The sequence below is a fragment of the Chrysemys picta genome, chromosome 8 (assembly GCF_011386835.1).
Source record: "Chrysemys picta bellii isolate R12L10 chromosome 8, ASM1138683v2, whole genome shotgun sequence".
Classification (NCBI taxonomy): Eukaryota; Metazoa; Chordata; order Testudines; family Emydidae; genus Chrysemys; species Chrysemys picta.
In genome coordinates, this window is record NC_088798.1 from 34558593 (window position 1) to 34573438 (window position 14846).

The 14846-nt window shown below is 42.3% G+C and overlaps 2 protein-coding genes across 6 annotated transcripts in view; one reads left to right on the forward strand and one right to left on the reverse strand.

Annotated features, from left to right (window-relative positions):
* Positions 1-14846, reverse strand: part of GCLM (glutamate-cysteine ligase modifier subunit) — a 30423-nt gene that overhangs the window by 11332 nt on the left and 4245 nt on the right. For both annotated transcript variants that reach the window (XR_002888455.3, XM_005307552.5), the window contains exons 2-4: positions 9611-9676; positions 7186-7270; positions 3655-3711 (exon numbers count right to left, since the gene is read on the reverse strand). Coding sequence is in view for 1 of the 2 variants with exons in the window: in XM_005307552.5 (XP_005307609.1) it covers positions 3655-3711; positions 7186-7270; positions 9611-9676 (208 nt within the window). In the remaining variant the exon portion in view is untranslated. The remainder of the gene's footprint in view (positions 1-3654; positions 3712-7185; positions 7271-9610; positions 9677-14846) is intronic.
* Positions 14262-14846, forward strand: part of LOC101945886 (very-long-chain enoyl-CoA reductase-like) — a 67307-nt gene continuing 66722 nt past the window's right edge. Inside the window, exon 1 of one of the 4 annotated variants that reach the window (XM_065554262.1) lies at positions 14262-14422. Coding sequence is in view for 3 of the 4 variants with exons in the window: in XM_065554261.1 (XP_065410333.1) it covers positions 14658-14783 (126 nt within the window). In the remaining variant the exon portion in view is untranslated. Of the gene's footprint in view, positions 14423-14484; positions 14784-14846 lie in introns of those variants that run through there. The other 3 variants (XM_065554261.1, XM_042840594.2, XM_042840593.2) reach the window with 3 other exon arrangements.

The following is a 14846-nucleotide window of genomic DNA, read 5'->3' on the forward strand; positions in this document are numbered from 1 at the left end:
ATTAAAAGTAAGATTGTGGCAAAGTTTGGGACATCATATACACAGGAGAACTTTGTAAAGGTTATCCAAGTTATGGGAGGCTTCTGGGGTAAACATGAATGAAATTAAATCAACTTAAACTGTCAGGCCACCCTCGCATCTCCCTGAATTATCTGTTAAGTGCATATCTGAAAGCCTTATAAATTACATAGTGAATTGAAGCATAAAGGTAAATCATTTTCCTTTTGTTGCTAACAAACTTATGGTCATCTGGCATGCTATCCGCGTACGTCTACACTATGAACTATGGGTGTGATTCTCAGCTCATGTAGACATACTTACGCTAGCTCCCATCGAACACACACTAAAAATAGTAGCGTAGCAGCATGACTAGCCATGCCAAGTACAAACCTGCTTGAACCCAGGGGTATGTACTTGGCACATATAGCTTGTGACAATCCTCATTGCTGCCCGTGCTTTGCAGTTACACTTCTGTTTTTACTCCGCTAGCTCGAAGAGAGCTAGCACAAGCATGTCTACGTGAGTTGGGAATCACACCCCTAACTCAGTGTAGATGTACCCTCAAAGTGATCTCTTTCCACCCTCTGCTGACTTACCCAAATTAAGATAAATTTGGAAGAGGACAAGGTCCAACAAGAAAGGTGTAATTTGAATTAAATTCATTATGTACATTATTCTGGTTTACTTTGTACATTAGCAGAGCAGAATCTGTCAATAGTTGAACTATAAAAATAAAACTATATTAAAACTGAAAGTGACTTTGAAATCTTGTTTACATAATTGACTAGAAGGAGCAACTGAAAAGAATACTATAATGGAATTAGAATATCTGTTCTTTACTCAATCAATTTCTGATTTGTAATTTTCATCTATACCTGGTCTCCAACCCCTTTAATGGTTTTCTATGAAACGCTATTTAACCGTCATTAGTCAGATTTTGATGCCTTTGAAAAAGAGTGTACAGTAACTCCTCACTTAACGTTGTAGTTATGTTCCTGAAAAATGTGACTTTAAGCGAAACGATGTTAAGCGAATCCAATTTCCCTATAAGAATTAATGTAAATGAGGGGGGTTAGATTCCAGGGAAATTTTTCTCACCAGACAAGACACACACACACATTATATATACACACACACATCACACTCTCTCTCTCACACACACACACACACACACACACACACACACACACACACACACAGTATAAGTTTGAAACAAACAATTTAATACTGGTACACAGTGATGATGATTGTGAAGCTTGGTTGAGGTGGAGGAGTCAGACGGTGGGATATTTCCCTTACTGCTAAATGTTGGACTCGCAATTGGCTGAGCCTTCAAGGGTTAACACTCTCTCTACATAAGGCAGCAGGAATGGAGGGAGATATGCGCATTTCCCTTAAGTACACTGCCTTGTTAATTAGATCAGCTTGCTGAGATGGCAGCTGCTGCAAGCTCCCTCCCTCCTCATGTGTCCCCCCTGCTCTATGGAAGATGGGGTAAGCGGGGTGCAGGAGGAGGGAGGGGGACACCCGGACATTAGCCCCCCCTTCCTTCCCGCCCCCCACACAGCAAGCAGGAGTATTGGGGAGCAGCTCCAAGGCAGAGGGCAGGAGCAGCACATGGCAGTGGGGGGAGGGACACAGCTGAACTGCAGGCAGCTGCTGCACAGGGAACTTAGGGGACTGGGGAGCTAATAGGGGGCTGCCGGTCCACCCTGGTTCCAAGCCCCCACCAGCTAGCTGCAATGGGCTGCTCTTCCTGCAAGCAGTAGACAAAGCAGGAGGCTGCCAAACAATGTTAGAAGGGAGCATTGCACAACTTTAAACGAACATGTTCCCTAATTGATCAGCAACGTAACAACGAAACAACATTAACCGGGACAACTTTAAGTGAGGAGTTACTGTATATATCAATTTAATTTTCCTTATTGATACTAGGGATATCTTCAGGGAATTTAAAAGTCCTAAAGTTAAATTAAGTAAGAGATTTACCATCTGTAAGATGTCTATCCTTAAAAATCAATATGCTTTTATAAGTGATTCCAGGATTTTCACACACATTTGTTAAACAAATTTTAAGCATCAAAAGACAAGAGAACTACACATTTTCTGACCCTCAGGAATCCTTCAAACCCAATGAACTTTCAAGGTGGTAAAAAAGTCAGTGTTCTTGCTTACTTCCTTTAAGAATTTGCGGTACATGCTTAGCTCCTCTTTGGACAAACAAAACTTCAGACAGATGCTGTCAATATAACACCTTTTATTAGCATTATATTCTAGGGTTGCCATACATCTGTATTTTCCCAGACATGTCTGGCTTTTTAGTTCTTAAATTGCCGTCCAGGAGGAATTTTTAAATATCTAAAAACGTCCGGGAAAATACGGATGTATGGTAACCCTAGATGGGAGCTGCTGGAGCCACGGAGCAGGGCTTGCAGGCACCGGCAGCGTGCAGAGAGCCCTCCACATACACCCTGACCCGACCCTAAGAGCCAGAGGGACCTGTCGGGGGGCGAGGTGGGGAGTCCCGGCAGTGCTTACCCGGGGTGGCAGGAGGGAGCTGATGCAGCATGTGGAGACCCCCTCTGCCTCTGTGCCTAGGGCTGCCCACACTGCAGGGTGAAGAGGCGAGCGGTGAGGGAGCCAGCAGTGGGCGGGAGGGTGAGGAGGCGGGCGGCAAGCCAGCGGCAGGCGGGGGTGGGGGTGAAAAGGGCAGCGGCCGTTGAAGAGGCGAGTGAGCAAGTGGCGGGTGGGTGGGTGGGCGGGAGTGACGAGCCAGCGGCAGGCGGGGGTTCTTGGGCCGGGCATGGGGACTTCTGGCAGGGGCGTGAGGAGGTGAGTGGCAGGAGGCAAGCGGTGGGTGGGGGACTGAGGAGGGCTGCAGCAAGCCAGCGGCAGACCAGGGGGTGAGGAGGGGTGCGGTGACGGGGCTGAGTGGGGAGGGGGCGGGACCTGGGGCAGAGTGTGGGAGGAGTGGGGGTGGACTGTGGGTGGGGCAGCCACCCTCCGTGGAGTGTCCTCTTTTTTGAATGTTCAAATATGGTAACCCTATATATTCGCTTTTAATAAAATAAATATTTTAAATTTGCTGTTGCAGCATTAATGTTACATTGCTGAAACAAGCATCATATAGAATATGAGACATCAATATTGCAGTTTCTATAGTGTTCAGAAGTAGGCAAGGAACAAATTAAAATTGGAAAACATTTACTGTTTCAACAATCACCTCAGCATCAGATAAGAGAATCAATTACACATCTTATGGCGAACAGTTTTTTTTTAAAATTAATCTGGTATAAGGCAACTTTATTCCTGCAATTAAATCAACAGAGATGGGCTCTTGTACTTACCAGAATAAGGGGCTGTGCACACAGATCCAGTTGAAGTTTGGGGATCTAAGAGTCTATATTATATTTAATCCATTAATATGAACAGAACCAACATATAAATTAGAACTTAATTTAGTAATTTTGGCCATTTTACTTTTAAGAGTATTACAACTGCTAGAGAAATTGCAGAATAAATCAAGGCAAATGTAAAATTCCCCTCTTCAGCACAGAGGAAGACAACCTAAAACCCAAGTATTACAAATTGAAGAATTTTTGTAACAATCAGAAAGTAGAAAGCGTTGCATACAAGTTTCAGTTTTGCACTTACCCATATCAACTGCATCTCTGATTGAAGAAGAGTTTGATCCTGCGATGAACAGTTTTGCTGCACACCAAAGAAATGTGAGTTAATACCTAAAACCAGCTCCAACTGTTAGAGAATATACAGCAAAATATACAGTGCAGTTACATTTCCAGCTATGTACTAGCATTGTATCAATCCTACATTTTGGCAAAATCTAATAAAGAGTGCTTAGGACACATGCCAGCCTCTTAAGGAACTGAGAGATGTTTAAAAGTGGTGTTCTAAAAGGTGAAACAGAACTGTAGTTATTATGTTTTGGAGATATCTTCAGAAGTCTCTTAAGACAGGAGGTTACCTAATAAGGGTAGTCTCTTGTACAGGTGAAACAGAGATGTAAGTGTTTTGGTACTTTAAGCAACAATCATAATGACAAGTTTGTTTTTAAAACAGTTAACCTCATAGAACCAACAGTCCTCCCTCCCCAACTTACCGAGGCTCAAAATTTAACATTTCTCTCTATAGTTTGGCCTTCCCCCCTCAAATTCATCATATTCCACTGGATAGATCATTAAAAAAAACAACGAGGAGTACTTGCAGACTTCACCTTATAGACTTCATCCCGTTTATAGCCCATTTCAATTGATTTGTCTTGACCCTCCACTGGGTAAGGCAACTCCCATCTTTTCATGTACTGCTATATATATATATATATCTTCCTACTGTATTTTCCACTCCATGCATCTGATGAAGTGGGTTTAGCCTACGAAAGCTTATGTCCAAATAAATTTGTTAGGCTATAAGGTGCCACAACAACTCCTCGTTGTTTTTGCTGATACAGACTAACAGGACTACCATTCTGTAACCTGGATAGATTATAATAGAATTGTGCCTCCAGTATTAGTCTTTAATTACAGGATTTACTAGTCATTTTTTGGACAACCCTGGTGTTAAAGGAAAAAGGAGGCAAAGGTTTGCAAAAATGCAATTAAAATCTGCTTGGGGAAGGTGGAGTAATTAAAAGCTGTATAGAGTATCTAGACATGTTAATGCAGGTCTTAACAGCAGACAAATTCTGACTCATCCTGAATAAAGATATGAAAGTTTGTACTGCTGTCATCTGGCTTATCAGGCACTGAAGGGTAACATTTATGGATATTCTGCTTTTAACAACAGCACATGGGTCCTTTCTATAACACTATCTGAAGATTTATTCTTGTACTGCCCATGAGGGTATCAATAGAAATATTAGGTGCACTCACACACTTTAAAAAAAAAAAAAGATACAGCCAGAACCTTGGGTCTAGCAAAGCCAGTTACAGAAGTCTTTGTGCCACCCTTATGCTCCCCAACAATTCTCAGAGATGCCAGGAGCCACTTCATCCCCAATGCAATGTAGGGAAGCCTCAAAGCTTCCTTAAGAACTAGCTTATACAGTTTGAGCACCAATTTAACTAAATCCATTTAGAAACGGTTTTAATTAAGTCAATGAAACTCACTGGTGTGGGCTCTCAAACTGGTCTAAGAGTGCCTTACTTTGATTTAGTGTAGGGCTTGTCTACACTACAAAAATTAGGTCGGCTTAATTTAGGTCGACCAACAACCACTGCGGTAATTCAATCAGCTGTTGGTGTCCACACAACCCTCCTTCTGCCGGCAGTGCACATCCTTACCAGGAGCACCTGCACCAACTGAAGTGGGGCATTGCAGTACACCGACAGCTGAGTGTGGGGTTCACAGCTGGAGCCCCCCACCTACCTTGAGGTGACAGCCAGCACTGTGAGCCTGGCTGAGGCTCAATTTCACAGCATGGAGCCTGCCAAAAGTGAAATTTACATTCTTGCAATTTCATGGCTGCCTCAGATCAAAGCAGCAGGGGCTCCCAGCCAGAGCCCGGAAATTAACAAGAATGTCAATTTCATTGCTGATAGGCTTCCTGCTTTGAAATTGATCCCCAGGCTGGGCTCACAGCTCAAGCTATCAGTCTGGGATGGGGATCCAGCTGAGAATCTGGCACTGGGCTGATAGCTGAGGGAGGGGCAGCTGTGAGCATGGTACCAGGCTCAATTTCACAACAGAGAGCCTACCAGCAGTGAAATTAACATTCTTGTCAATTTCAGGGCTCCAGCTGTGAGTCTCTTCCCCCTCCCAGAGTAGAGAGAATAGCAGCCATGAAACTGAGAAGAATGACAGCCAACCCCCGACGTGAGTGACAGCAGCCTCAACAGGGACACTGCGTCACCCTAACTATATCCACATAAACACTACATCTCTTGTGGAGGTGAAGTTATGATGTCAGTGTAGCAGGCCACTTACTTCAGCAGAAGCAGCATTCTAGACACTGACATAATTAGGTAGACATAAGCTGCCTTATGTCGCCCTAACTCTGTAGGGTAGACCAAGCCTCAGTTTTGTTAAAAACTAAGAGTATGTCTACATATAAACCTCTTCAGCTCCTCAGTGAAGACATTACCTACCCCACCTGGGTGGGGGAAGGTGGAGGTCTCCCATCAGAGTAGGTACTCCACCACCACAAGAGACAGAATTCTCCCATCGACCTAGCACTGTCTGCACTGCATCATTTCACACCCCTGAGCAAGAGTCATACCAACCTAACTTCCTAGCACAGACCAGACCTAAGGATTTAGTTCAACTGCTGCTCAAGCTACATGTATACCAGCCCCTTGCAGCAACAGACCCAAAGACTGTTCCAGCAGCTAAGGATTGCTGGAGCAGTGCTATCCCACATACCGTATATCAATTTAGTTACATGAATGCAAATCTCACCAGCCTAAGAGTGTTTATCAGGAGGATTCACCCATTAACTAAATCCATTTCTAAACCAATTTTGTTAAATCAATACAATTTGCCCAAGTAGACATGACCTGCCTGAGACAGAGAAATCAAATGACTTGACCAAAGTGAGTCAAAAAGATGGGAATGGAATTCTAGTATTTTGAATCTCACTGTATATCTACATGGGGATAAAAAGCCCTGGAGCATGGCTGCAGCTGGCCTGGGTCACTTGCAGGGCTTGAGCTCAGGGGACTAAAAATTGCTGTGTAGATGTTGGGTGGGAACCCAAGCTTTCAGATCCTCCACCCTCTCAGGGACCCTGAGCTTAGGCTCTAGTCCGAGCCTGAACCTCTACACAGCAATTTTTCAGACACAGAACCCAAGCTCCACAAGCTCAAGTCAGCTGACCTGGGCCACCCACTGTTTTTCTTATCCTGTGCAGACATACTCTCAATCACATTTGAACAGTAGGGCACATGATGTCTCATCAGGTTACTCAGTATGTCCTTTTCCAGAATTTCTTTTCCTCTCTCATTTCCACTCTCCTCTTTTCCTCCTCGTCCCATCCCAGAAACACGCTTCTCTATTTAATTAATATTCATGAAGAAACTTAAGACACAAGCCCTGCTCCCACTGAACAGATCCTGCTATAAAACCCAAGTAAACAAGCCTGCTAGCCAGAGCAAAGCTATTTAGTTCTTTTAAGTTCCCTAAATTTAAAGTATATTCTGCAAAGCAAGAGTACATTTTTTCATTCCTTACCTGACACTTTCAATTCTTCCCTTTCTTCAGGATTTATCTTTTCCATTGCCTGATCTACATTACATTCCAGGACATCTGGCATTTCCTGAAGTAAATACATAACATTTAGGAGCAGTTTGTCAATATTAGAAAGTTAATAATCCTCTGAAGAATGCATTAACTGTTACAACAAAAGCCTTATACCAGGATAAAAAAAAAAAAAAAATCAGCATAAAATACAATAAAGGAAGTAACTTAGTGCTTCCACACTTTAGAGGGGCCCAGCCTACTCCAACACCAGAGCAGAGAAGGAGTGGGTAACAGGTAAGAGAAAGGCCACATCTACAGTACAGGCACTCCAGCAACACTGCTACAGCACTGCAGCTGTTCTGTTGTAGCACCTTAATGTAGATGTTTTCTATAGCAACTGAATGGGGTTTTTCCCAGTGGTTTTCAACCTGCGGCCCAATCAGCACACAGCTGCAGCTCATGTGACATCCTCAGAGCCATACAGGTAGTATTGGATGCATCCCGCTATGGTAAATTGGTTGAGAACCACTGTTTTTTCCATTGCTATAGGTAATCCACCTCTCTGAGGGGTGGTAGCTAAGTTGACAGAAGAAATCTTCCATCAGCACAGCCACATCTGCCCTGAGGGTTGGGTTCCATAGCTGGGTCAACCTAATTTAAATGTAGACCAAGCCAGAGTTACATAACAAGGTCTATCTCTGCCCTCAAATACAGACGTACTTTTGAGGCTGTTAGTAAAGTAGCATATGGCTTCTTGAAAGCCATTCATGTTCTTTCAGCTCCCACAGGGGTCTTTAATATGAAGCTAACCATAGGAGAAGCTCACACATACAGGGCTGCAGGCTCATGCAGCAGCCAACTGGCCAAGATTCTCTTCTCTCCTCCCATAACGCTGAGCTAAGCTACAAGAAATGTCTAACTGGGCTCATCGGGGGACATCATCCCTTCACCTACCATGCTGCTGTCCTCAAGTCAAGGGAGAGGGAGCCAAGAGCAAAATCCCCAGAAGAAAAATTAGAAATAAAATATTTTGGAAGCCCTACGTATGGTTCCACAGTTAAGGTTTATCTGAGCTTTGAACTTAAAGCAACAAATGCAACATATCCCCTGCAATTTACAGAACTTCCTTGGAACATGAAGTTTCTGAGAGTTCACTAGTAAATTAATTTTTTTATTACTTAAAATTAAAATTAACCTTAACTTAAAAATAAATCCTTTAAAACAACTGTGCACCAGGTGCTAGACCATGTTTTGGGAAACAAAATACTGGGAAACTTTCCATACAGTTAAAACTTACTGAAACTTAATATATCAACTACATTTGAAGAAAGGAAGAGGGGGATTAGTTTTTTTCCCTCCAGTTATACTTCATAACTGAAAGTTTCTCCTTTAGCACAGGATGAATAATGTTCTTCTGGAGAATTCGACAAACTGCTCTCTTTCAAATGGCTGCCATTTTTCATTGTTCTAAATGGGACTGACACCAAAGCTGCTCTCAGTTGATGGCCATTTTGATAAAGCCATATCTCTCTCTCATCATTCTCAATGGGACAGAGTTTCACTGCCTCCTGACAGTACAGGCCACTAACACAAGGACAGCTTGGCTCTACTCTCATTGAGAGCAATGGGAAATGACAGTTATTTTGAGAGAGAAATCAACTCTTCGTGAGCTTTGATGAACTAGACAATTTCATGACCTAGCCTCTGATGAGACTGACACCTTCAGTTATGAAAAATGACAAATATAATTAACCATAAATATTTATTTTCAATTCAATTAATTGCTCCACATCTACTCGAGAATGGGCAGGAGAAAGGGAAAACTAAGAGTGTGTGTACAGGGAAACGTAGGAAGGTGCAAGACGGTATCATTAGCGAGAGAAGAGATTTTCTATCCCAAACTCAGAGTAATCTTTGTTAAAAAATTGCAGGGAACATTTTAATTTTTTAACCAGGATCTTGGTTTCATGTGTTATCTGAAAGTTGGCACCTCAAACGAAAAGTGTCACTTCTGAATCAACAACACCACGTCCTGTAGTATTCTAACATTTCACTTAGAGAGAACTCCCTTACAAATAGTGGCCAGGCCTAATTGTTTAGTCTGCATGATCTTACAAAACAGATCTATAACTCAGAAACTCCACCATGTTTGCATATACAGGTGCTGCAATTCATTTTCAAGATGAGCTATACTATCTGAGATTTGCCCCAGTATGTAATGACAAATCTTGTTTATTAGCCAGGAATTTATGCTGATTAAGTCTTATTTCTGTTGAACAACATAGATTAAACTATCAAAAGCAATATTTGTCTTTCCAGTAACCTATTTAATTTCACAAGTATTGAACCAAGCTGTGACAAAGGGAAAATATTTGATCAGTTAATTCTATTTGCAAAGAAACTGTAGACCCCTCACCTGGTTTAGATCGAGGTTGATCTTTGAGCTCCATTCATTCAGCGTTTTTTGAATGCAGTCGCGTAGCTATAAAATAACATTTCATTATATTACTAATTCATTTTTAAGAGTTATGCCACAATTGCACAGGCAAAACAGGTTTATATGAACTTTATATGAAAGTTACAGGAGCTGATTGAGAGAAAAGAGCCAAGGATGCTATCCACAAAGGCACAGAAAAGATTTTTACTTCAAAGTACTATTTGTTGCTTGTACAAATTAGTTCGGTTCTGCTTATATATCCTATTCTCACTCCTCTTTTACCAAGAGTTGGTCAGTAGTGGAGGGTACTGCACTTCATAAACTTCTCAGGTCAGTACTGCCTTCACCTAAAAGCACTCCTGAAATCTCAATCTTTCAGCAAAGAAAGAGCATCTTCCTCTAAGACAATAAAAATCTTGTGTAAGGTAACAATTTAATCAGACATTAGAAGAGCATTATATCTTAACACTGGCATCAGAGCTTCAAGAACAGTCATAAACCATTCATTAGGTGTCCATCTCCTCAAAGGAAGTGTCTTCTTCCTCTCTTCTAGCGTTTACTAACTGCATTTTTTATTTATTTTTTTGTACTGTCAGTGCCCCCAGATCATCTATCACCAAAGAGACTAGAATTAGGATCCTATCTTTCAGTAACACTTTCCCTGAGGTCACAGATGCAGAATTGAACTTACTAGGATTGTGATCATACAACTACACGGATCATATATCATTACTACACATTATTTTATACTGCAGGCTTTGCTTTAGTAAACACATTACTAAACAAGAATGTTCTATGGGGCCAGTTATTCTGTGGAGAGCTGGAAAGACAGTAATCGGACATATACAGTACACAACTGATTTGTAAGCCATTGCCCCATTTTTCTTTTTCGGTTATTTTTAAATCTGTATGGATACTCATACATTTACTACCATTCTATGAACAATTTGCTTCCTGTCTCCCAGGGCAACTTACTCAAACACAAAGGGCCCAATCTTACCAACAGTTGCATGCTTGAATAGCCAGGGTTTAGGAAAAAAGGCCTACATTAGATTTGGATGAATGATGATTTTAAATTGAGTTGGGATATTAGCATGAGCAATAGGCCTAAAGCATGTGACCAAATAGAAAGCCATCATGAGAAAGAGTTGTGGTGTTAAACTTGTAGTAACCCTTCTAAATACCAGTGTTAACTTATTTAAGGTTTGGGCTGAAGTAACAGAAATAAAATAATGGTTGACTGGGTACCAGGTGCAATAATTGGTTTCATGTATTATAAAACACTGCTTCATCTGACCTTAGTTAAGGTCCAATAATTGGCAATGACTTCACTTGTTTATTGAAGGGTATAAAAAAGTTAACTCTTAAAGGGTTCACTGTAGAAGCGGATTTACAGTGAAACACAGGGTGCCCTGGCACGGGGCCTCAGGGCCAGGCAGCTGCGGGGGCAGAAGCTTGGTCCTGACGGCTCCTGGGGCTCCTGCTGCAGGCTCCGCCCCCAACAGCAGCCAAGCTCCTCTGCCTCTTTCCACCCCTCCCCTCAGTGCTTCCCCCACCACCAAACAGCTGTTTGCCGGCACTCAGGTCACTCGGGGAGGGAGGGGGAGGAGCGGGTCCACACTGCAGTCGGGAGAGGAGGCAGGAAGAGGCAAGGGTGGGGCCTTGGGGAAGGGGGTGGAATCGGAGCAGGACAGAGCAAAGGAGGGACCCCTGCACTCACCCCCCCCCAGCTCCCTGCCTTGAGACACTCAGGGCAGGGGGCTGGGAGCACCTCCACGACCCCAGCCCACATCCCCAGTCCCCTGTCCTGACTCCTGCACCCCCCCACACACTCCCTGCCCTCCCTGACACCTGCACCCCCGCCTCCACATTCCCACCTGCACCCCTCGCACCAAATGGGGGCTGCCCCAGGCAAGCACTCCACACCCCAACCCTGAGCCCCCTCCCGCAACATAAGTCCTGGCCAGACCCTGCACCCCAACGCTTTTTTACATTTTTTTTTTTTTAATTAAGCGCTCTTATCCAAAGCGCTTTACAATAGTTAACTAACGGTACAAACAATATTTGGAAAGATCATTAATATTTGGAAAGATCTTGACCGCGTTATATCTGAATTCGTGTTATATCGGGTCGCTTTCTATTGTGGTAGAAATGTACCTGCTAATACCTGCCAGACAAAGTTGGAGCCAATCAATATGGATTTAAGAACCCCTGGGCTTAGCCTGTTTGTAAGTAATTTGATTAAATACTTGTAAGTGTTGTTACTGTTTGCATGTAGTAAATAGCTTATTATTTAGGCTGTTTAGAGCAATTGTATAAATACCATTTGTTCTTTGGATTTAATAAAGGAATTTGTGGTTAAATCAGTTTGTGATAATACCCTGCATAAATAATAACTCCAACACAGGCCCCAAAAATATAAGTGGGTATCCACAAATGTAAAAGTTTAATATAAGAGACAAGAATATTTGTGAATGTTAGAGTCTAAAGATTGTTTTATAACCATCTGAAATAGTAAAGAAAGGATAAAAATTCTGCACTAGGTAGACTGCACACAAGTCTCAATAGGTAGGAATTAGTGCCTCCGGGCGATTACAAAAGAGATGAGGCTGCATTGAGACTGTTCGGGCACAACTTAGGGGAGTGACCCAGGATCCATTTACTTCAGGCGAAGAAAACGTACTGCTGAAGGTGTACATTACAAATATTGCTCATTAACAACTCTTCCACCTTCTCACATCCACCAAATAAAATTGGGATTAAGAAAAAACATTTTATCCAAGAAATATAGAAATATACCGTGTTTTGTTTACTTTGGCCATCACCTTTGTAAGCGGGTTCTTAAAGTTGGGTTCCTCAGGTCATAACTTGAGGCTCACATTTTGTAAAACCTGGGTCAAGTTCTTATCCGAATCAATAAACACCTTCGAATATTAAAGTAGCATTGTTAAAATTTAACTTAATTTTCCACAGTTAATGTTGTTTGTTCATTTTTTGGATTTCAGTCACCTGGAACAGTTAATTCTTATAAACAAAAATAAAAATATTTTCTCTCTCAGGAATTAATAGTAACCTTTATCTAACCACAGGTTATGTAAAATGTTGTTGATAAAAGCTAACTCTTCAGCTTAAATTGACCCAATAGCAATGTTAGTTTGCAACTTCAATGAACTGGGTCCCCTTTTTTGGTGTCAGTTCCGCATTACCTGGGCTTTATCCATAGACTAGACACAACCAGGGCAGCAGCTATACAAACTCCCCCCGAGCTAATTTCTTTTCTGGAGGGCTCACTCCTGGAATGAGAAGATCATTTGATCTCTATGCTTATTCAGTTCTTAAGCTTTCTATTGAGACTGACAACAAGCATGCCATCTGTGATGCAGAAACTTGTCCATTAGGAATTGGTCTGAGACCTCGGACTCACTTCATCGAGGCCACTGAACAGGTGTCATACAGCAACAACTAAATTAGTCACTAACTTTAAAAATAAATGTTTCATAATCTCATTACCCACAGTCTGTGCCAGCCAATCACCCTTTTCAGCATTTATCCGTAAGTCTACTCCATTGTACCTCATCTTAATAGTTATGAAAAATAACACTTTAGATCAATTAAGGTGCCAATGCTGCTTTCATACAACTATTCTAAAAATCACAATCCCTGTAGTTACTGAACAAGTCTCAAATTGCTAGATAGCTGCTACCACTACTATTTCTTGTGATAATGCGGAGATAATTTTAATGTATTTCATAGCACACATAAGATCTAAAACCCATGGCGCTATGCACACCACCTCTAAAGGGTGGCATTCCTACAGTAATCTAATGGGATTAGTTTGGTGCCAAATACATACCACCAAAGGTTATTAAATAGCCCTGGAGAAACATGGCATACAACAGCTTTAAAATAGTCTGAAGAGTGTTCAAAATTTTAACAAGTGTCAGAAGCTTCTAGTCTTCGAACAGCACAGCAATGATTGTAATATTAAGAGGAGTCTCAAAACTAAAACACACATCAAAGTTTCCTAAGAGCTATCACCATCATCATACTGTGCACTATTGCATCATCTTATAATGCACAAGGCACAAAGGAATGGTCCTATTTACTTTATAGCCAAAAATATACAACTAAAACTACTCCCTGTGTGAATTCTAGTGTTGTTGCTTGAGCCCCTTTATACACATTTTAAAATCCATTAGCACCTTTCCAGAGAACCATGTTTCACTATGGCTCTTATTAGAAAGGTAACACCCTTCTTTCTTGAAACAGATATTAGAGCAAGGCTGGATACTCTTTGATCCATATCAGTAAAGACCAGAGCTGTAATAGGATTCCATAGCACAATCATGAGGCACATCACAGGCAAAACCAGAACACAACATGGTGGCAAATTTTTTATAGTAGATGGATTGTCCTGGAGTCACAGAGTTTGGTCTCCCAGCCTGAAACCAGTCTCCTGGGAGTGACCCTTTTAGTGTGCCAAACCCTAAGGACCCACACATTTCCACAGTAGCAAGCGCATGGCCTCTATGACTGAGCCTTCAGCACCAACACTCCCTGCAGTAAATCCTGCCAAGCCAAATTCCTGTGGGAGGCTTGTACTATGCCCCTTAGGGTGCAATGCTCTCAGTGAGTATTTGCTGCATTTTATGTACCATAAGCTAATATCCACAATAGACCAAATTCAAAACTAACCTAGGCAACTACAGGTCCACTGAGGTTCACTCACTTATTCAGGAGTCTAGTGTCCTTGGTTGGTAAAGAGGAACCAAATCCTACTACTTTACTCAGGTAAGTACTCCTTCCTCTGTCAATAATTAGCTCCTGATGAGGTATGGGGTACTGGTACAAGAAAGGTAGCTGAATTTAGCCCTCCCTTAACAATTATTAGAGCTGTCCAGAGGGCAACAATTCCTTTCTGCAGCAACTGTTTTAGGTTTCAAAAATTCTGAAACCTTTGGAACATTTTCACCAAAGGGAGCTGTGCCTGGATGTCTGTTACCAGCTTGTAACCTAAGCACCTGGGATGAGGGAGACCCAGGTTCCAGCCCCTCCTCCAGCCTTAGTCAGGGTGATGTGGTATGAAGACTCTGCTCTGCAGCAGGGACTTGAGCCATCCGAGGCTAGAGCCCCGATCCTAAAGCTACAGAAGGTGAGTCATCCCCCCTCCTCCCCGGAAGTGACTGCTCGCAGCACCTCTACCCCAGTGACTGCC